General features: G+C 33.2%; 1 protein-coding gene across 1 annotated transcript; it reads left to right on the forward strand.

Moving 5' to 3' along the window:
- Positions 1 to 433: 433 nt before the first annotated feature.
- LOC145104647 (uncharacterized) lies at positions 434 to 1408 on the forward strand. The gene has a single exon (XM_079041857.1). It carries the CDS (start codon positions 434 to 436, stop codon positions 1406 to 1408), a length of 975 nt encoding a protein of 324 aa, XP_078897983.1.
- The last annotated feature ends 23627 nt before the right edge of the window (positions 1409 to 25035 follow it).

Genomic DNA, 25035 nt, shown 5'->3' on the forward strand with positions numbered 1-25035 from the left:
TATATATATATATATATATATATATATATATATATATATATATGTATATATATTAAATAATCAATGTACTACATACTTAAATCCAATAAAGCAACCTAACTTCAAATTTATTCTGTTTCATTTGTTTGAGGTCACTGTAGACCAATATAGGGACCATGAGTTCTAGTTATAGCATGTTAATTAAGAAAGAATGGACCACAATTTACATGTTACCAAAGCAACAGTCGTAATATGAGCAAAAATAAAACAACTGGGGGTGAAGTGTAATATCTCCCCCATTTTTATACCCGCATACATTCTAAATGGTAGAACCTCATTCTCCAATTCTTACCCCCAACCATCACCGGCGGTGGCAGCACAGCAGCACCGCCGTCTCCTCCTGGAAATTTCTCAAATATCATAGGTATATGCACATAATTTCATATACCTATAGATGAGGTGTGAAAAGCACTGCACGGATCTAAGTAGTGTCTCCGGTGTCTGCGCTTCTTGTCTCCGGCAACGCCTGTTTAGGCTAATTGTTGCTCAGGAACAAGCGCAGGCCCAATCACTAGCAGGAAACACCTGTAACTCGGACACAAAACCGGCGTTACAGTGTTCTGTTTCTCCGTTCATCAGCCGTCAGAAGTCCGAGAACTCGGGGGCTCCCGTCGCAGCGGTCCAACGGCCGTATAACAAGCCTCGCCTTAATCATAGCCTCTCGGATCAAAGATTCTACAACTCGCCGCAGATAGTGCTTAATACTGGAGGTTGCATCGGTGGTGCTTCATCCCACAAGAAGAAACAGAGTTTAATTAGGTTATCTTCAATTTCGAATTTGTTCAGATCTAACAATCGAAACGGAGATGCAGATTCGGATCATAGATTTTCGGTTTCGAGTTCTAAGGAATCGTCTGGTGCTGCTGGCAATCCGACGTCGTTGACTTCATCTCCTTCGTGGTTCTCGAACGTTCTTCCAGGTGGTAGTGGTGGTGCTGGCCGCCAGAAGATGAAATCGTGTTACGTCGACGAGTCTTCAACAATCGCCGCTACCGGCGTGGTACGGAAGCAGCGGTACGTTCGAGATCGCGGAATGTCGCCTGCTGGATCTTCTGATGACGAATTCAACGATGCATCAAGTGATTACGAATCGGCAGAGTCATGTAAACAGACACCACGGAGAAATCCGGCTCATCATACAATCCGACCTGCCGGCGTTAACAGGAGTGTTTCTGGATTGATTTTCTGTTTGAGTCCGTTAGTGCGTGCGAGTCCTAACCGGTTATGGAACAACAAAGGAAAGCCACCGGCGGAATCAGGCGGTGATTCCAGACCTCCGGCGGTGCCTCATCTCTCGTACGCTAAGTCGTTCTGCGCCAACAGATCACGGAAACTCGCCGACTTCGGCAGGTCCGATCCAAAGCGTTGATTTTCATGACCGTTAACACTGACCGAGTCACCCATCACATTGAACCGCAAAGTGAAAAGTACGGTTATACCCCTGGTATCTCTTTACGTCTTTTGTTCTTGACTTCTTGTTTATAAACTTTTATAATTATCTGTAAATATGAGTTCTCAACTAAAACTATATAGTATGAATACAAATCCGCCATCTATCATTCAAATCGTTTTATTTATCTGAATAAACAAAAAGAATGTGAAACAAATTGGTATTATTTTTTTATTTGAATATTAATTTACACTTTACCTGTATTAATGTTCAAAAATAATCAATATAAGATTACAGTATAAATAATTATATGAAAACAACCCAAAACAGACGCTTAAAATGTCTTTGCTAATTTGGGTCGAGTAAAAAGTTGGTAAACCATATTGCTAATTTTGGTCGAACGTTTTAGGCTTATAAAAATGTTATTACACATTTTAATGTAGAAAAGTTAAATAATTTACAATCAAAATTGAAATATGATTGTTAAAGATTTCAATCGATCATGGAAGTAGATGTTTCCGAGACACATTGATTGCTATGACATGGGTTAGTCAAATCATGGAAGACAAGTCAACTCTCGTTTGTTGTCATATATTGTCTTTAGTCATGTGTTCTTATTATTATTATTGTTGGTTGGTTATATACTCCAGTCTCAATGAGATTGGTAGACTTTAAAGTCGTTACTAATTTTAATGTATTTTTGGAAATTTATTTTGAGCAAGTTGGATGATAAAGTAGGACTTATGAAGTTATGAGAATTGATGTTTTTCAATTAGGTGACTTATGTGAGTATGGTTTGGTGATACTTGTTCAACTTTGTTACAAGTGAAACATTAATTTGTTTATTTTGTTGTTAATATGTTTACAAGTAAATAATGGAGTATAAAATGTTCTTGATGTTTATCTACCTTTTTGATCATTGTTATTTTGTCTCAAACAACTTATTAGGTGAAAACATTTACGTCATGCTTTAGTGGAAAGTGGTTGGTGCTTGTTCGCCTCGTTGGGAGGTAGTACATGATTAAATTCCATGCTTATTAAGATTTGGTAACCTTAATGAGTTAATTCCATGCTTATTAAATAAGAGTAGATGATTAAATTTGTAAACAAAACATATGCCCCCCTGCATAGCGCATGAGAATACTTGTATGCCGAAAACATATTCAAAATTTTAGATGCATCCTACATGTGCAAACTAATTATAAACCAGTTATTGCAGTAAATATTATATATCAATAATAAAGTTTCTTAGTTTCTAATCAAAAGTCGGAACAAAATAAAATAACCATCTATTTAAAATCAATTGTATATATACAATCAAACATTAAAAGCATAAAAAAACAATTGCATGAACTACATTAAAATTTAATATAAAAAGTCTAATGATACGGATATTATCTTTGATAAACGCATTGTTGTGGATCACTTTTCGTTCGTAAAACTTGTAGGTGAAAAAAATATAATTTAGCGATTTCCTAATGTGCATCAACTCAAAGTTGAAAATTTGTATTATTAAACATTTAAAATCATATTTTAATCCAATTAACATATAAAATATTTCAAATTTTCTTTCTAAAATTAAAAAAAAAGAAAAAGATTAAATGTAAATGGGAAAATTAAAAATTTTAATAAAATAAATTACATCTTATAACTAAAACCTAATATAACTAAAACAAGTTGGACGGTGAGAGGTATGTTCCGTGAAGTTGAAGTTGTAATGTTGTATAGGATTATGATTGATTATTTGGGTCAGTTATGGAGGAGGAGAGAGATGAGTAGCTCATGAGTTAAGAGATTAGAGAGTTACATGTCTTTGTGTCGATGTAAATATATGTTTTTTTTAATATAACAATAACATTGTTGTTAAATTTGTTATAATAATTCATATACTAAATTGATATAATATATTGATTATTTTGAATTATATGATAATATATACATCTATTATAACTGCATAATCTCAACCGTTTGAATGACTTCTACCCGCGAGTTACTCATGAAAAAAATTAAATATAATATATAGTTTAATGTTATTTATAGTTGTTGTTATTGTTAATTAATTTTTTAAAATTTATTTGCTTGACGTTTTAATTTTTATAATTATAATTATTTAAAACATCAAATATTGTTTTTCGATTTTAAAGGTAACAATATAATCATTTATATAGAGTTATTTTTAACTATTGTTATTGTAAGTTATTTTAAGCTACTTATTTGAAAACTTTTAACGATTATACAAATATCTTTATAAAATATTTTAGTTAAATTGATATTATAATTTAGTTTCTGCATTTAGCACTATAATTTATCACTTTTAACTATTCACAAAATATTCATTTGGTTTTTTAAGTAGAACTGAAATTTATTTTTAAGTTGACACTGTAATGTTATATTTAAATTAACAATTTAAGTATTTTTCCAAACTGTTCAAAAGTTGTAGCTTTAAATTGATAATGGTTTACATACAACAACATATTAAATATAATAAATTAAGTATAATATGTTAAAAGTTAAAGACATAACTTTATAAGTAGAAGTAAATATATTATTTTAATATTGAAATTTACTTTATTTATGATTACACTTTAGGTTTGATATTTATTTAACTTTATTAACCAACTTATAATCATTATTAGAAAAACACTATAATTTATCACTTTTAATTATTTACAAAATATTATTTGGGTTGTTTAAGTTAAACCAAAATTTATATTTAAGTTGATCCTATAATGTTATATTTGAATTTATAATTTAAGTATTTTATACAAATTGTTCAAAAGTTGTAGCTTTAAAATTATAATGGTTTACATCAAACAATATATTAAAACTAATAAACTAAGTATAATATGTTAAAAGTTAAAAAAAATAACTTTATATGTAGAAATAAGATATTCTTTTAATATTGAAATTTAGTTTATATATGATTACACTTTAAGTTTGATATTTATTTAATTTTATTAACCAATTTATAATCATTATTAGAAAGAAATTGAAACGTCATGGGAGCTTCAAATGAATGTGGTGAAAGGAAAAATGCATGAGAGTTTCAAATGAATGTGGTGAAAGGAAAAATGTTTCCTTTATAAGTATATAATGATATTAGTCATATCTTGAATTTTAAGAAATATCAATTATAAAGCATTTTATAAAAATCAATTATACATAAATAAATCATTAATGTTTGTCAAAAGTTTGAAGCCTTGAATTAAGAAATGTTACTAAGAAATTTAATTTGAAGCAAAATGACAAATTTAAAATATTAAAATCAGGTATATAAATTAATTTATATTTCTTAAACTAGACACCGATGTTAATTAATTTACACCAAATGTATAAACAGACAATATAAATATAAGGTCTAAGCAGAAAGATTTTATTTAAAAGTGGTAATTTTTTATACATAATAACTAATAATAAAATCTAATAAATATTTCACCAAAAGATAATTATTAGCCAAAAGAGTTATTTATCGTTGCTGCTTTGTGCAGGCACACATCGTGTGTGTGTGTGTGTGTGTGTCTATATATATATATATATATATATACACACACACACACAGAGACACACACAAAGACACACAGTCTTTTAGAACTGTCACTAATCAAGAATACTAAAACATGATTATTTAAGAGATCACCATTGAACCTTCACTTTGACATTTGTATTTGTGATTCGTATAAGTCATCCATGACAACGTTTTTTCTTTCTTCCAAGTTGATATTTCATGTTATGGCAACGTGGGATATAGGTCTTTGGTTGCATGGAGTAAAAGATCGGATGTGATTTAAATGTAAGCAGAAAGGCTTATGAGATTTTTTATTGTTAATTTTGAATTCTACAACATCAGTATTCCAACTTCAATGTTGATTTCGGTTACAATCAGTGTTGTAAAACTCGCCGAGTTGGCCGATTACTCCTCCGAGTACTCGCTACTCGGCCCCTTACCGAGGCGAGTTACAGAATCTCGAGTACTCCTCAATCGACCCTTACTGAACTGAGTAGTGTTGCAAAACACGGTCAACGCAGTGATTAATATGTATAATATACTTAATGATTTATTATTTAACACACACTTGTGATTATTATTACTACATATATATCTTAGATTTTCAGTAATTATTCATTAAGTGAGACCATTATGTGTTTTTTAGCTTTTGTGTATTCACATGTATCTAATTTTGTTATATATTTCAATCAACTTATGATTTTAACTTATGATTTTGACATATATAATTTCCCAAAAAATATTTTTACATGAATTACCGAATCTGAGTACTCCCCGAGTACTCTCGGGTACTCGCTACTCAGTAGTCGGCCGAACAGGTACCGAGTAACGAGTTCTACAACCTTGGTTACAATAATGATTATTGGCAAAAATTCAAGACACGAAGTTGTAGATAATTTTGTCTTCTTTCATATTCGTCATATATTGAATTTTAAGAGGTATAAATTACAAAACATTTTATACAAATCAATTATACATAAATAAATCATTAAGGTAGTGTTTGTTTTTTGTCTGCAGATCTGCATGGCCTCTTCTGTCTGAGCCGCGCAAACCACGCGCAGACATTAGCCTTCGCAGACTGTTTGTTTTTTTGAAGACTGCAGACCTAAATATGAAAAAAATGATAAACAATTTGAAAATAAATTACAAAACTTAAAAAAAAAACGTTCGACGATACAAACATGATATTTTTGAAAAATTTATAAATAAATATTTATTACAATAATAGTCGTTGAAGTTGTTTATATAAATATGAAAAAAATGAAAATATATTCTTATATTTTTTTGCCAAATTTTGTAAAACGTTATTTAATACAGTATCGTCAATTTCTCGAGAAAAAATATTTATGATACGTTTTTAATGGATTTAATTGAAAAAATCGAAGTTTATTTCCATCTATTTATGTATCAAATTCTTTGATCACTAATTATAATGTTTAGTTATAACTTCGCAAACAAAGTTGTTGGTTTTATCAAATATATATGTTAATTCATACCATTATTATTATTATTTTTTATACAATAATACATAAAAGTTGATCTAGATTCGTTAATTATTTATAACAAAGTCATAAAAATATTAAAAAATCACTTTGAAGTTTAAAAAAATCAGTTTATATAGATTTCAGTTTATTTTGGTAGCCCGCAGATGTTAAAAAAACAAACAGTCTTCTTTTTTCAGACTGCAAACGTTTGGTCCACCTCTTCTACTGCAGAGGTTTACAGATGTGGTCCGCAGACTGTAGACATTTTGCCTCAGAAAAAACAAACAGCACCTAATACTTGCCAAAAGTTTGAAGTCTTAACTTAAGGAAGCTTATTAAGAAATTTAATTTGAAGCAAAAAGAAAAATTTTAAATATTTAATTCAAGTATATAAATTAATTTACATTTCTTAAATTAGACACCGATATTAATTAATTTACATCAAATCTATAAACAGAGAATATAAATATAAGGTCTAAACATAAATATATTATTTAAAAGTGGTAATTTTTTTTATACATAATAACTAATAATAAAATCTAATAATTATTTCCCCGTAAGAAAATTATTCGCCAAAATAGTTGTTTATCGTCGCTGCTTTGCGCGGGCACACATCTACTATATATATATATATATATATATATATATATATATATATATATATATATATATATATATATATATATATATATATATATATATATATATATATATATATATATCAGTGTTGCAAATATCGGCCTAGGCGGCCGATTAATCGGCGCCTAGGCGCTTGGCGGTCCTCCACCGTCGACGTTTATAGCTAATTGGACCCTATTATCGAACGTGGTCAAAATCGGTCAAAGACAGAGATTATCGGGTCTAGGCGGGTCTAGGCGGGCCTAGGCGCCCTAATCGGTAAAATAAAAATAAAAAAAAATAAAAAAAAAACAACTTTAAGGGCAAAAGTTTCAAATTGTTAGAATTGCTCTAGGGTTCTTCTCACTCCATCACATTCATTTCTTTTCTTTTTTGAAATTCTCTCTGTAGTTTGAAGGAACGAAAGAAATCATGAACTGAAGCTTCTAAAACGACGCCATCTTTTTCTTCGATGCCATTTGTCCCTCCTCCGACACCGTCTTTTTCTTCTATTCACGTCGTTGTAGTCCGTCAGTCGTCATCCTCGAAGCTAAACCAGTCTTCGCCTTCTGAAGCTTCTACAACAGTCGCCACCTCTTTTGTGTTATATAGCAATAACAGGATGGAATCATCGATCATGGAATTCCCACATATCCACAGCCTCCTGCTATTGAATTCCCTCAACATTCACAAAGTTCCAAATGCAGTAGACAACAGGTTGCAGGTCCACATCTCTTCCCGGTGCTATTGGAACCCATTGTTCATAACACTTTTTTCTCCCCATTTTATGCAGACTTGGATCCAAATGCAATTGTTGGTTATTTAGATATGATGTATTAGGGATCAAAAGGGTTTTTGTAATCATAGTATCATGTTATAATGTTATATTTATTAATTTTTAGTAACTTTTTAATAGATATAATGTTATATTCTTAGGATTAATGTTTTATTTATTAATTTTTTAATAATTAATGGTCCCCGATTAATCCTCTGATTAATCCCTTGATCCCAGTCCACCGTCGAGCTACCGTCAAGCGATTTCTGCAACCTTTATATATATATATATATATATATATATATATATATATATATATATATATATATATATATATATATATATATATATATATATATATATATAATAGTGTGAAAACCTAAATACGTTATTTTTATGTTATTATTCTGCAATGAATTTTGTATCAACAGCTTATATGTCATTATTCAACAACGAATAAATGAATAGTCACATGTTAAAACATAAATTAGAAATTACTATAAAAATGCACATACATAAATTTATAATAGAATAATAACATTCTAATGAATATATGAATAATCAAACGTTAATATTCATATTAAAATTACTTCAACAATAAACATATACAACATTCATTGCAGAATAATAACATAAAAATAGTGTTTTTACGTTTTCATACTAATTACTGTTTTTATTTGAACTTATATATATATATATATATATATATATATATATATATATACACACACATACATACACACGGTCTGTTAGAACTATCACAAATAAGAATACTAAAACATAGTCATTGGAGAGATCATCATTGAACCTTCACTTTGACATTTGTATTTGTGATTCGTATAAGTCATCCATGACAATGTTTTTTCTTTCTTCCAAGTTGATATTTCATGTTATGGTAGCGTGGGATATAGGTCTTTGGTTGCATGGAGTAAAAGATTGCATGTGATTTAAATGTAAGCAGAAAGACTTATGAGATTTTTCATTGTTAATTTTGAATTCTACAACATCACTAGTCCAACTTCAATGTTGATTTCGGTTGCAATAATGATTATCGGCAATAACTCAAAACATGAAGTTGTAGATAATTTTGTGTTCTTTTAGTATAAACTTGAAGCACATCAATTGGAGCATCGAGTTGTCGTATATGATCAAAACACATAAGCCAAGTAAATCTGCCTGACAACATCTTTTTTGCTCATTGCTTTGGTCGTTTCTTCCATCTTATTCTCCAAGCTGTAATCTAATCTAGCTATATATATATATATATATATATATATATATATATATATATATTAAATTTAGGTGTCATGGGTAACATTTAAGTACCAAAAGCTAAAAAAACTATTGAGTTGTGGGGGTCATAATTACCAATTAACTATCATAAGTTAATATATATATATATATATATATATATATATATATATATATATATATATATATATATATATATATATATATATATATATATATATATATAGGAGTAGGATCAAATGAGAACGCTTAAAAGGTTGAGAACGCGAGAACAGATCTGGACTATCTAAATACTAAGATCTATGGTTACTATTAAATGGAGGATTTATGAAAAATTCTAAAAGTACTGGCATTTAAGTGTAACATTTGAATGGTCAGAAGGGCATAATAGGAATTGCAACTTTACCTAATTCCTATAATTTCTCACGCTCACCTCTTACCTTTCTTATTCTCGTATCTATATCCTCTCTCTCTCTAGGGTTTCATAAGATGCATCGACTGTGACAACCATAGCCGACCTTCCCCTGGTCTAAACAACATCACTTGCAAGAGGATTCAGAGAAAGAGAAAGAGAGATCGAGAAGGAAAAATGTCCGCCGATTTGGGTTGTTAGTGGCGAATAACACAGTAGGATTCAAAGAGATATTGAGAAGGGGAAGTAAAAAGTCGTTTGTGTTCCCCCATTTGTGCGCTGCTGATGACGACGATTAAGCCACAAGGGTCGCCGGAGAATCGACGCCCTTCCTTCCCCTCTTCCCTCTGTCTCTTCAACCTCTTCGAACCCCCGGAGACGATTGCAATTGGACACAACATCTTGAATATCGGACAGCACACCTGCGATGCGAGCATTTCTTCCCTTCCTGTCGCCCTATTGCTGCCGTCGCTGGTGAGCCTTCACACTCTCTGCCCCTTTGACTTCCACCATCGCCAATTCCATCGAAGGCCAAGAGACCGCCTCGATTTCTCGTAAGCCCCAGGACTTGCAATCCCGATTCAGGGCTTGAAGAATGACTGCAAAAATCACGATTGGTAATTGCAATCATGAAGGGGGTGCGTGATTGGCGCCTCAACTACCGTGACAACCCACGACAATCATGGGTTCTGCGATCAAAATCCATAGAGATCTCAGGTCAATAGACGATGCCATTAGATCACACGAAGGTATATTTGTCTCCGACTACTCAAAACCTAAACCGATTGCACATACAGTCCACTTGCTTGGAATGGATTCCTCCTTCGCACCTTTTTCACTGATTCCCGATGTTCCGATTCGATTTTATTTTGATTTAACCTCTATAGAACAATAATTGTGTTGTAACTATTTCTGATTTTTTTTTGTTTGTCTCCAAAAATTGAATTCTAGAAAAAGGCCCAGATGATTAGGCTTTTGTTTTGAGTAATATTCTTGAAGAACCGAATGAAGAGAAGTCTACCACATATCTCATGCTTCTATGAAACAAATGGTGATGGTGATGAACAGAGTTTGGCTATGTCTTTGTTTTCCATATTTCATGCAGGTCCAACAAAAGAGCAAGAACATGTGTATTCAAATATATTCATAAGATTAGATGTATATTCATTACAGATTAAAGTGTATTCATTAGTGATTAAATGTGTATTCAAATGTATTCATAAGATTAGATGTATATTCATTACTGACTGAAGTGTATTCATTAATGATTAAATATGTATTCAATGTTTTCTATTCAAAAGCAATCCATATTTACCTGTGTTCATTCATTTGTGTTTTATTCATTTATGAATATAACTTAATCCATCTATTCATTCAGGATTATTACCGGGTTTATATATGATCACAAATATATTTTATTCATGTATGATTACAAATATTCGGATAAAATGTTTAACGCGTCAGTATTTTTGATGTTGTTGGTAAAAATAAACTAAAAAAAACGTTTTTTTTAAATTATGGTAAAAACGTATTTTAAAATCATTTTATTGATTTTGTTAATTAAAAATAGATTATACAAATTCCTAATATTTGGGTAAAAAAATCTATTAATCAGATTAAATCCCATGATTTTAGGAATTAATTAAGTATCCATAATTAATTATAGTGTAAAATTCTTTTTATGCCCTTATAAAATGCTTGGTTCACAATTGTTCTCGCGTTCTCAACCTTTTAGGCGTTTTCATTTGATCATTTCCCTATATATATATATATATATATATATATATATATATATATATATATATATATATATATATATATATATATTGAATTGTAGTATTAAAATAAATTAATGTATCCTTAATTACTTGTAAGTATAATAGTCTTCGAAATGACAAATGAGCATAATTCAAGATATTGACTTGTGTTGAACCACATTCATTTGGGTGACCTCTATTATAAGATCTATAATGATAATGATATATGGCGTTTAGATATTTGCATAAGTTTTATAGTTTGTTATTTTTATAAAGGTGAAAAGGACTTATCTGAGTAATTATTTTTTTTGTTTTGTTCACGTTTAGGTGACTTCTTTTTTACACATTTGACCATTTAATTTGTTAAATGTGTTCATATATTACTATTGTCACCTACTATCTCAAGTGACAATGGTAACATGTGAACACATATAACAAGTTAAATGGTCAAATGTGTACAAGAAAAAGAAAATTTTCTAAATGTGAACAATTTTTTTTTACAAATTTCTTAAAGCTTTTTATAACTTATTACAACATTTTAAGATATTTTTTTCTTATAGGTTTTTCTAATATAATGTTTTAAACTTCATTTATAATTTATTTAACTTTTTTTATTCTTTATATAATTTTCATACAACTGTTTTTAAACAAAGTATTTTCTAAATTTTTTAAAATTTTTTTACAAGTTTTAAAATTTTTTATTTTTACATTTTCATATAATTTTTTATAGATTTCACACGACTCTTTCTAAAAAAATTTACAACGTTTTTGTAACGCTTCTTAGATTTTGTATTTACAGTTTAATATTTTTTTATAATATTTTAAAATACTTTCGTTAAATACAAGTTTAGAACGTTGTATTAAAAAAATTTAACTTCTAATTAAAAAAAAATAAAAAAGTTGTAATAATTTTTAAACACATTATAATTTTTTTTATTTGTTATGTAATATTTTCATTATATTTTTTTAAAATACCTTACATACTTATTGTTACATGTTTAATTTATTTAATTTTATTGATAGATACTAATTACTTTAAAAATATTGCATATGCTTAAAAACAAAAGAAAAAATATATATGAGGCTATATAAAATATTTCACAAAAAAAACTATATTTATTAATTAAAAATAAAAGTTTGGAATCGATCAATGATTAATTAATATTTATGATAGTAAGTTTTTGCTAAAAATAAATTAGTAGAAAATCGATTTGTCAAATTAAAAGACTATAAATGAGATAAATAATCAATCATCATGTATGTTTTAAAAATAGATAAAATTGCAAATTTAGTTATTTCCTTAATCTCTTTGCAAAAAATAGCCAAAAAATACAACATTACAAAAATAGTCATCAAAATCACAGATGGATTAGAGTCATCTGTGATTTTGAGTGTTGATATGCAAAGGTACAAGTATTTATAGCGTGCTTGTGCATTATATGTTGTACGTTCGCAGATGGATAGGGTCCATCTGCGACCACTTGCGATTTAGGCTTTTTCAAAATATAATTCCTAATTTTTTTTTGGAACCCTCATTTTTGTTGATTTTTCTTTGGGAAAACTCTCTCAAGCCTTTCAGAGGAAGCTATGCATCACAAATCAAGTTCTAATTATACAAAAAACATACTACGAAAGATACTTATACAACCTGAAGATGCATTAGAAATCATTTTTATAACATAAATCATATTTATACAATTGTCCAACATTTTTATTTTATTCCAAGTCTACTGAAGATCATCGAAGGTGAACTCCCACAAGTAATTATCCCATGGATTCGTCAAACCTATAATTTTTGTGATAAAAATAATAATAATAAAAACATTACCACCGCAAAATCGCAGATGAAGTGAGAGAAAATCGCAGATGAACTCACTTCATCTGCGAATGTGTGTGGAGGGGAGGGGTATTTATACCCGAAAAAACCAGAAAAATAAAATTAACTGTGAACGTACAATTCAACAATGCACAACCATGCTTTACAATGTTGTACCTTAGCATATCAACACTCAAAATCGTAGATGGCTCTAATCCATCTGCGATTTTGATGGCTATTTTTGTATTGTAAGGTTTTTTAGCTATTTTTTGTTGTGCATTTTGGCACCTGAATGATGGACGATTCGTGTAATTTACTCAACAAAATAATATATGGTAACCAAACATAGAGGACAAATTAATTTTAAGGAAGGAGCTACACGAGTATTCAATTATCCAAATAATTTGATCATTAACACAGTCATGTTTCCATGTTTCCATCTGAATACTCAACAATATGACGATTTAAAATGATCATTGTTTTTTTATATGTCTAGGTCCTTGAACAAATCAAATATGTTTTTTTGTGTATTTCTCAATTCCTTTCTCACCTCGTATGGTGGAACACCTATTTGTTGGTCAAAGATTATTCTGTTGAAGGTATGTTGTTGCACTTAGAGAGTCTGTCTTGGAAGGATTTTTGTGGCTGATACACTTAGAGAAAGAGGGGTCAACATCACTTCGGTCTCTAATTTATGCTCTCTTGATTCTGAATTAGTGGACCATGTTTTGATTGGGTGTGATGTAACTAGAAAAGTTTGAGGTTGGGTTTTCAACAGGTACGACTTTGCCACTAGGCTTTTTTTTTTTTATTGTGGCAGATCTCATCGATTTTACAGCTGTTTAGGGTAATTGTCCTAGAAAACACAAGATTTTTTTCTCCTAGAAAACATCGATTTTTTTCTCTTGGATCATGTAATATCCTTGTCTTTCGCATGATATAAGCATACAAGTCATTTTGGGTCTTGTAAGTGGGTTGATTGGCAGGGGCGGTTTTGTTATAGTGCCCGTAGTGACACCAATAACGTCTAATTTGTTTGTATGCAATGCAAAAAAAATTAAATTTTTTCTACTATTGTGTCACTACTATTTTCTCCATGTCATACCTACTATGAAATCTTGCCTCCACACTTGTTGATTGGTGTCCACACCATTCCCCGATTTCTCTTGTTTCCTTGTATTTTTTACTTTGTTTTTGTGCCTTGCTCTAACTCCTTGTTGATCTTTGGCTGTTTTATATATTTTCCGTTTTAAGAAAAAAAACATAATTAGTTATTTTTTTGTACTCCAATGCGAAAAGTGATTTTATGGTTTTTTTTTTATCAAGATTTATCTCTTCGCCTTTTTAACATTTGTCTAACTCCTTAACACTCCGGTTTCCAAACTTTGTATAGACGATTAAAGAGCATAAACATTCCGGAAGGTTTCTGTACTCACCTTATATTCTTCCAGTTAGATGTATAATTTTATGTGAGAGTTATCTAGTGATATATATTCAACACTACCTGTAAGAGTTTAAATTGGCGTGAGCGATCCACTTCTCATTATTGCAATTAATTTGAAAGATTTATTATAATAGCAATGCTTGTAATATGATTTAGACTCAACCTTTAAAGTGTTTTGTCATAGTGGATTGGATGTCGAAATGATTGCAGCAGAGTGGAATAGCATCACGTCGAAGTGAACCACTAAAGATTCTCATGTTCGGTTTATTTCTCTGTCCCTTAACATTTTACTTCTAAGCATTCATGTTGTTAATATATTGTGTAATTATTTTGGAAAATGAGCATTGTAATGACTTTGTATAAGTGGCGAATCTAAAATAAAAAATAAAAAATCATGTGTTTTCTATTTAAGTGAAACCCAAAAAAGAGTAAAAAATATTAACGACGTGTCGGGTCATATGATATGGAATATTTAAAGATAACTTAATGGTTATATTAAAGTTTTTACAAATATACCCGATGGGATATTTTATTTTGAAATATTTACATAATTTTATCATTATTACTATGTTTTGAATTTTCAATATATAATACTAAATTATCATTCAAAAATTAATCATCCATTTTGTTGAGTATACTCGTCTTTATCAACTTCATTGCTAAAAATGTGCGTTCGACACTTGTTATTATAACGGGTAGGATCAATGCAAGTTAAAAAATAAAATAAAATAAAATAAACCCTTAGAACTATTATATGCTTCTTTTCTTTTGCCATCTTTTTGCCAAACATTATAAGTAAGTCCTTCAAAAATTTATAAAATAAACCCTAATTTTTTCTTGTATAACATCTAATATAATTCAAAAAACTTAGGTGGTTCCAGGACCCACCTATCAACACACATGAATTATCCCCTGCTTTATATATATTCTTATAATCTAGTGTTGTTTGTTTTTATTTTTATAACCCGAATAGATAGTTGAACTTCTTTTTTGAATCTAAGTGTCATTTACACCTCAATAATATAACTTTTTCAAATTTAAACGTTTTATATCAAGATATCTAATTCTTGCACTTTTTTGCTTTATGAAAAAACCGTTGAACTAATTAATCAAATCATCAGGTCATCAAATATATAATCTTGATTTTTAAAGATGATTCAAAACGGCTTTTCTTATTGTGGTAAAAAAGAAAGATTAGTTGGTTTATCGATAGGATGCAATTGAATGAGAGAACGAAGCTTCGATGAAGTTGTTGGCATGGACTTGTTTGATTTTAATTTACATTAATAATGGTCTTCCCATTTTAAGTGAAGCATCATATCCCACAATTTCATTGCCATGTTAAATGAGCCACGAGTACTTTCGGTTTGTGACATTCTCTTGAACTTTGTGTTTTTTTGGAATGACTAAATTGATAAACTAGCAAACAGCTAGAAAAACAAAAACAAAAAAATGAGAATAATTACAAAGGGTTACTATCCAACATTGAGTTTTGTAATTCATATGGTGTTTGAGGTAAAGTATTAGTATAACTATTTACATCGATCTTAATTATTTAACAATTACTAACTTATTACTTATTCAGGATCCTAAAACATCCGTACAACAGGGAACCAAACAGGCTGAAGGTCCAGGTCCCTCACATTAGGTCGAGGTGAAGTATTAATACTAAGTGGTTACATCGTTATTGATCATTTAACAACTATTAACCCATTATTTATTGTAGGATCATGTTGATGCACTTGTACAACATGGTACCCCATGTTTAAACACATCCTCACCAGGCATCATAGAGGTGGCTCGATAAGCTTTTAGGACCCCTACTAGTACATATAAGGTGTATGCAATGACAAAATAACCTTTCAATTTGGTTGAGCTCTCCTCGGTCCACATGAGGATGAGAGGTCATGCCCGTCCACGTCCCCGTTTGTTGGACGGTTGCCTGAATGAGGGTATTATCTCCATATATGGGTCAAGGGACCAATCTATAACAGTTGATCGCCCTTTTGTTATAGGATAATTGTTAATGGAGATTTATGAGGTCATCTTCAGAGACTTTGAGGCAGGATGGTTCATGTGTAATGTAAGTTTTCTATGTTTGTCTATTTCATTATACAAATAACATTTTGTTGGGTTATTTAATGTCTTAATGTTTTAGTTTGATAGTTAGCATATTATGCTTTAGATATCATTGCTTCTCGAATGTAGACCTAATGATGCACGATGAACATTGTACCGACACTTTTACTTGCCTAAAATATGGATTGGGGTGTGGTTGCTGATGAGACGCTTTATCCGGTATGATGTTGATATGGTATGATTGTGTTTATATTACATTACATAAGTTTATGTAAATTAGAATCAACTTTAATGTAAAATTTGAGTAGGTACACAAACACCTATATATATATATATATATATATATATATATATATATATATATATATATATATATATATATATATATATATATATATATATATATATATACACACACACACACACACACATCAATTACCCATTGGTTTTCGGGGGATTTGGACTTGCGATCGTGGACACCGACCATCTACGATGGTTATTGGATAGCGAACTATTTTTTAGAAATTGTCTCCTGATTTAGAGCCATAAAAGTCTGTATCTACAACATCTTACATGTTATTGGAGTAGGCAATTGACCAATCATATCTCCTTATAGAGCTTTACACTAACACTTGTGATGGGCACGTATGTACCATAAGAGTCCAACAAGTTGGGGCCTGGGGGACTATGGGTTATTTGTTTGTTTTTTCATTGAAATGTTGTGTAACATCCTAAAAATACAGATAAAACTTATGTTTTTAAATTCATTCAATTCATAAGGAACTGATATCAGAATAGTCAAAAGAGTACAATTGTATCATGTTACTAAAGTACAATTTCCCAAAATCACTAAGTGTGGAAAAACATTGAGTGATGCGGTGCGATCAGGCCGAACCCTTCCCTTTCGAGCTGGAAGTACCTGAAACATAAACTGAAAATTGTAAGCGCAAAACTTAGTGAGTTCCCCCCAAAATACCACATACTAAACAACATATTGCCACGCATATATGGGTGCCTGCCTATCCCTTCGGTCTATTTGAACCGGATACTGCCAAGCATATATGGGTGCCTGCCTACCCCTTCAGTCTATTTCAACTGAATACTATCAAGCATATCCGGGTGCTTGCAATCCCCTTCAGTCTATTTCAACCGGATATCGAGTTTATTTCACCCCTACTACTACCACATAATATCATAACAGAAATCACAGAGTCCTCAAACAAATACACTGATAATTATCACAAAGACAATCATCACACTACCACATAAACTAGTGGGTCGGCCTTAGTGCCTTCGTGTGAAAACCCGAAATATTTGGATCAAACAATGTCTAAATTGTAACCCTATTACAATGAAAACCTTGAAAGCTAAAAGGGCATAGGTGCTTGCATATGAAAGTGTACACTTTGGAAGCCACAAATAAGGTAATCTCTTGAAAGTAAACAAGTTTGTCAAGGCAAAAAACTAGACAAATGGATTTGGTTAAGAATCACATGAGATGGATATAAGAACTTGTGTTATGTTGCAACCTTGAATGCTTGAACTTTAAGACCATCATTTTGAGCTTTCTAAGCACTAGAATCATATACACACTTATAAAAATCATCCAAAACGTAAACACACTTAAGGATACCATCTAAGACCATAAACCCTTTTCGTTTGGGCCATGAATGGCCGTGAACACCCCTTAATGGACCTTACTTGGGCGTAAACTACTTTAGGAAGTGGTCTTTGGGCGTAAACACCTCCTAGTGGCCTAGGCTAGGGCGTAAACACCATAAGAAGCAAGTACTTGGGCGTAAACTCCTTGATGGACCACATTAGAGGCATAAACTACCTTAAGGATTTGATGTTTGGGCGTAAACACCTTTCTAGGGGGCATCTTGGGGCGTAAACACCTTCATAGGGAGCATCTTGGGCGTAAACACTTAGATATTTTAAAGTGTTTACGGATTTATGAGTTGTATTTTGCCATTTTCCCATGCAATCACGGATCCTTATGAATTATCCAACAGTTCTCCAAGTAAACTTTAAATCAGCTTTACTTCCCTTATTTAAACGAGAACCCCTTTTGTTAATCCTCACCATTACCTCATTTCATTCTCTGGATACTTCATACTTCCTCTAAAAATCCCTCCCTCACTCCACTTAGCAAATGAATTAAACTCCTCTCAAGAACAAGTGGGTCTTTCCAAAAATCATTATCATCAAGGTGGTTCTGGGAATTTTGGTGAGCCATTTCGAAATCTCCTAGTATTCTTACATATTATTTGGTTAATTTCATCACATTTACACACAAAATTGTGTGTTAACCTTCTTAGGATGATTTAGTCTTCAAGGAGTTCATCAAGGGCATTTTAGTGCTTAGGCTCAAGTGTAACACCTATTCCAAGAATTTCGTAAATAATTTATTTAAGTTTAAGGTTTTGTGCATGAACTCAGCTAGTTGGGAGTTCAACTCGTCGAGTAGAAGCATTAACGGTTGACGCGGGATCAAGACCTACTCGACGAGTCGGAAGGTCGACTCGACGAGTAGGAGCTGTAAAGAGAAACCCTAATTTTTAAGGGTTTACACCCTATATAAAGAACATAACCTGCCCTTGTGGCTTCCCTTAGCACCTTATTACCCAGAGAAGAGAGTTTTCGGCCGTGAACCCCTCTTGAGTGAGAGAAATCGCCATTGTGAGCAACCTTGAAGTGATTGTGAAGAACTTTAGAGCTTGAAGAAGATGGAGATTGGAGAGGAACAATAGATCCAACATCTACATCATTTTTGCCAGCATCCTAAGGTATAAAGTCTTGATCTTGACCTCTAGTTACTTAGATCTCCTTCTTGGAAGTAAATGGCCATTCTTGGTGCAAAATGGAGTCAAACTTGGATCTGGACTTATCACAAGGATAGGGTTCCAGATCTGGACCTCTTTAGGTCCCAAATACCATAAAGTTGCTTCCTTTATGCAGTTTGGTCTCTTCCCATGCACAAAAACCTTGTAAGAAGCCTAGTTTTGAAGTTATAGCCTTGAAGGACCTTGCATGCACGTAAAGTTTGCAACTTTACGTGGTATCTTCTTTAGGAGAGCTTGTATCTGGAGTTGGGACCCTAGATCCCACATAAAAGGGCTGAACTTGAAGAAGACTGAAGGAACTCGTCGAGTCCCTTAGCCGACTCGACGAGTCGAGTAGGGTTTACCCGTTTTCAGGTCTCCAGAGTGTTTTCGGGTGTCAAGAGTTTTCGGTTTTCATGAGTTTTCGGTTGAGGACAAGGAGGGACTCGGCGATTTACACAGGTAACTTGGCGAGTAGATGAATTAATCATAAACTCGACGAGTTGCTAGATGCACTCGACGAGTTGAGGTCAACATGGACTGTTGACCTTGACCGATGACCTTGACTTTGACCAGGGTTGACCAGAGTTGACCTTAAGGGCAATTATGGGATTATGACAAGTTAATCATATAATGATTATAGGCAGCTGAGTGGGAGCAGCACGTGGGACATATCTAATTCTAGCTTGTCAGTTCAGCATCCGAGAGGTGAGTCTTCTCACCATACCAATGGGTCTAAGGCACCAAGGCCGGCCCATTTTATGTTATGTGGTACACTAGATGTAGTAGAGATATGTGGTATGATAGTTAGCTTTATGCTAAGTGGTATGCTAGTGATTATATGATATTTGCATGGAAGACCTCGGGGGGAGTCTGTGGCAGTTGGATATAAGACTATGTGGGGGAGCCCATGACATTCCTAGGAAAAGACCATGTGGGGGAGCCCATGACATGATGGTATAAGACCCTGGGGGAGCCCACGACATCCTTATATGTTATGTATGTTGGATTAGTGTCTAAGCCCGTAACTATATTTGGTATGTACTTGACCCGGTTGTGCATGGTCCTTCTGGGTTGCCTTCACCAAAGCAACTTGACAAGGTAATTTGATATGAGAGAGAGGATATTATGGTTTATTAGTATATTATAAGAATAATATATTAAAGGAGAAATCATATTTATTTAATTAGTATTAGTCATAAATTAATTAGGAATTAATTTGGTGACTAAAAGAGATTAATTAAATAAAGGGGTATAAACTGTCAAATGTGTGATAGTTGGATTTTGGGCTAGGAAACCTAATGGACTAGAGGGGGAACGAAAATATGATGAAAGGATCATCATATTTCATCCAAGGCCCTATTCCAGAGGGTTCCTTGGGCTGCTTGGTGGCTAAGCTGTCCATTAGGGTTTAGACTGAAACCCTAGTAGCCTGCAAGTATAAATATGACCCCTAGGCTATGGAAATCAGCTAGACATTATTCCAAGAGAAACCCTGGGCCGATTTCTAGCATCCTCCCTCCTCTCTCTTATTGCCTTCTTGCTACTTGGTGTTTGTGTTCCATTAGAGGAATTACAATTGTGATTCTAAGCTCAAGCAAAGAAGATTCAAGCTATTTGAAGAGGTAAACATCTAGATCTGATGTTGTTTGTTATTTTGATAATAAGTATGCTAGATTAGGGTTTGCAAGACTTGGATTCAAAGCATGTACAATAGAGAAACCTAGATCCAAGCATTAGGGTTTGTATGAGCACATAGGATTGTTTCTTATGCATAAAAACCATCAGTGGTATCAGAGCCTTGATTGGTTTCAATTGTATGTGATGCTTAACTGTTTTGCTTGCTGAAAATCGAGTTTTTTGCCTCTGCCCGACTCAACTCGGCGAGTCAGTATCTGGATACGGCGAGTTGGCCCCTACTCGGCGAGTTCAGAGCTGACTCGACGAGTTCGAGCGTCAGACAGAGGATATTTCGGGATTTAGTTGCTGTTTTGACTTGGATACAATGCCTAAATCGTTTTTTGAAGTTAAAATCCGAATTTTATCTTAATTAAATGATTATCCTTGCCAAAACAATAGATAATTTCAAATCTTTTGAATATTGGTTGTTTATATGATAAATATGGATTATTTAAAATTATTTGGTAATTATCTAATGACTAAATAAAGTTAGATCAAATATAGATAATTATGAAATTAATTGTTTAATTTAAATTATGTGTTATTTGATCCCTCATGCTTTGAAAAGTTCAAAACTTGCCCTCAAGTTTTGAAATTTGAATTTTGTGATTAAAAGTTTAATTTGAATAATTTAAATTTCAAACCCTTAGAATTTTACAAGTTTAAAATTCAACCTTATGCTATTATATTATTACAAGATTAATTAATATATATGTATAAGAATAAGCTAGTCTTATCGCTAGTGGGCCTCATTCACGAAGTCAGTCTATAAGGTGGGTATAAGGTTGCTGCCTATAAAATGGCGCTTAATGGGTGTACACTCACACCTACCGCTTGCTTGACTGGTGGAGGGTCGTTAGCCGAACGGATAGGATAGGGCATTTAATTCATCATTATAAGTATAATGGAAATATTAAAGTAACTACATTGTTTTATAAATTCCCAATCTTAGTTACTTTAGGGTAAAATGTGAAAATGATGCTACTCCATGAAATTACACTTTGTACCCCTGTCAAACGTTAGTGGAGCGTGCGTGGTTAACCGGCACACTAATTTGGGATTGACATTGGTGACAAAGGGTGGCTCGAGGTTTTATCATAGATCAATGGAGTGTGCGTGGCTAACCAGCACATTGATTAGGTGATGAAGACATTGAGTGCACCATGTTGATTCGCATGGTTATTCACAAACTTATTTGCGATCCTCGGCATCCCAGTCGCAAATCTGAAGTGCATATCGAGATTTAAACATGCCATTGAAATGTTCAATGAATCTCAAAAGAAATCTAGGAATTTTCAAATACATTTAAAACTTAATTCTTTTCGTTTTGCATGGTGAAAATTAGTGAATCGTCATTCACTTACCTTCAATATTATTTACTTTTAGATTACGGCATCCCTTTTCTAAGTTGTATATAATGTTGTTGGATCCTAGCCCTAATTTCTCATTTGGATGTTTAATTGGGGATTCATTTCTAATCAAACCTTGTTCCTTTCTATTTCAGATGTCTAATGCAAACGCAAACAACAACACTTCTGGGTCGTTCTCGTTGATGAACCTGTGTCAAAAGGTGACATTTGATGGCTCGAACTTCAACGAGTGGATGAGATACATTCGCATGATAACTCGCTACGAGGACAAAGAATATGTCCTCGACGAGAAGCTAGAGAAGATTAACCCAGAAGAAGCTACTCCTGAAGAGCTGGCCGCCTTTGAGGCCCACGAGCGTGATGCAACGAAAGTTCATTGCATCATGTTGGCCACCATGAACCTCGAACTCCAAAAGTCCTATGAGGACATGTATCCATATGAAATGCATCAAGATTTGCTGGACAGGTACCACCAGAGCGCGAGGCAAGAGCGCTATGAGATCATCACCAACATGATCACCGCTAGGATGGGAAGTGGAGAATCCCTAACATCTCATTTGCAAAGAATGCAAAGGTATGTTGATCGTCTTCACAAACTTAATGTTAAGTTTGATGAGGATTTGGCTATCGACATCATCCTCCACTCCTTGCCTTCCTGCTACAACCAAGTCAGGATGACCTACCACATGAACAAGGAAGAGGTCACCCTGAGTAAACTCCAAGGGCTCCTGAGGACAGCTGAGAGCAACCTCAAGGACAAATCTGTTGCATCATCCTCTACTGTAGCTGCTCCTGTGTTGGCAATTAGCCAAGGAAAGGGTAAGAAGAGGAAGGCTCCTTCCAAGAGCCACCATAAGGGTAAGACCCAAGATGGTTCCTCTTCTAGTGGGACCAAAGCAGGATCTATTAAACCCTCTTCTGACCCCAAGGAAGCAGAGTGCTTCTACTGCCACCAGAAGGGCCACTGGAAACGAAGTTGCCCCAAGTATCTGCAGGATATCAAGGATGGGAAGATAAAGCCCACCTTCGCAGATATGTATTTAATTAAATCTAATAACTCATCACTTGCTACTTCATGGGTCCTTGATACAGGATGTGGTTACCACATTTGTTCTGATTTGCAGGGGCTAAGAAAAAGTAGGGAAGTGGAGCATGGAAGGATAAGCTTGATCATGGGAAACAAGAAGTCTTCACCAGTAACCAAGATCGGAGTTTATTCCTTAGTGTTGAGTAATGGGTTAGGACTAGATTTAAATAATTGTTGCTATTCGCCAGATATGGCAAGGAACATCATTTCTTTTCATGGATTGTTTAGACAAGGTTTCAGATATTCGTTTGATAATAGTAATGGTTCTATTAATGCTTATTTGAATGGTGTCTTTTATTTCAATGCATTACCTTGTAATGGGATTTATGAATCTGTGTTAGTTATTGGTAATTTAGGAAATGATGTTTTAAATATTGATTCGTCCACAAGTTTGGACAAAGCATGCTTGTGGCATTGTCGCCTTGGCCATGTTAACAAGAAACGCATAGCCCAACTCCAAAAGGATGGAGTCTTGGAGTCATTCGACCTAAGGGACGATGACGTGTGTGAGTCTTGTTTGCTTGGGAAGATGACCAAGTCACCCTTTACTGGCTCATGTGAAAGGGGTGAGGGTGTATTGGATCTCATACATACAGATGTATGTGGACCCTTTAGATCCACCACAAGGGACGCTTGTCGCTTCTACGTGACTTTTACAGACGATTATAGCAGATATGGATATATCTACTTAATCAAACAGAAGTCAGAAACCTTTGAAAAGTTCAAAGAGTTCAAGAATGAAGTGGAGAATCAGTTGGGCAGGAAAATCAAGATGCTTCGATCTGATCGAGGAGGAGAGTACCTAAGTCTTGAATTTCACGACTATCTAAAAGAATGCGGAATAGTTTCTCAATTGACGCCTCCTAGAACGCCACAATTGAATGGTGTGGCTGAGAGACGTAATCGAACCTTGTTGGACATGGTTCGCTCTATGATGAGTCGTGCTTCGTTACCAATCTCATTCTGGGGGTAAGCCTTAGAGACTGCCGCCCATATCCTTAACTTAGTTCCCACCAAGAAGGTTACCAAGACACCTCACGAGATGTGGACAGGGAAAGCTCCCTCATTAGCACATATCAAGGTTTGGGGTTGTGAAGCTTTCGTAAGACGAGAGACTCACGACAAGCTAGAACCTCGTAGTGAGAAGTGTTATTTCATCGGCTACCCACAGAAGTCTTTTGGCTATCTCTTCTATAGACCAAGTGACAATGTTGTCTTTGTTGCTAGGAGAGGGGTTTTCAGAGAGAGAGAACTCATAAGTCAAAGAGACAGTGGGAGTCAGATTGACCTTGAAGAGCTTCAAGAGTCAGGAGATGAAGGAACCTCTGACACTGGCATGCAACCTGAGGAGGAAACTCCTGTTGAACCAATTGACCAGTCCTTACCTCTCAGACGTTCAAGTAGAGTTGTTGTTCCACCCAAGTTTTATGGTTTCCATATTACTACTGACGGGGATACGTTTATTAGTGATAGTACACTAGTAAATCTGGACGAACCTAATAG

The sequence above is a fragment of the Lactuca virosa genome, chromosome 4 (assembly GCF_052849685.1).
Source record: "Lactuca virosa cultivar CGN04683 chromosome 4, Lactuca_virosa_CGN04683_v6, whole genome shotgun sequence".
Lineage (NCBI taxonomy): Eukaryota > Viridiplantae > Streptophyta > Magnoliopsida > Asterales > Asteraceae > Lactuca > Lactuca virosa.

Excerpts from the sequence above, each read along its gene's own strand:
- LOC145104647 (XM_079041857.1), top strand. The coding sequence starts at position 434 with ATGAGGTGTGAAAAGCACTGCACGGATCTAAGTAGTGTCTCCGGTGTC.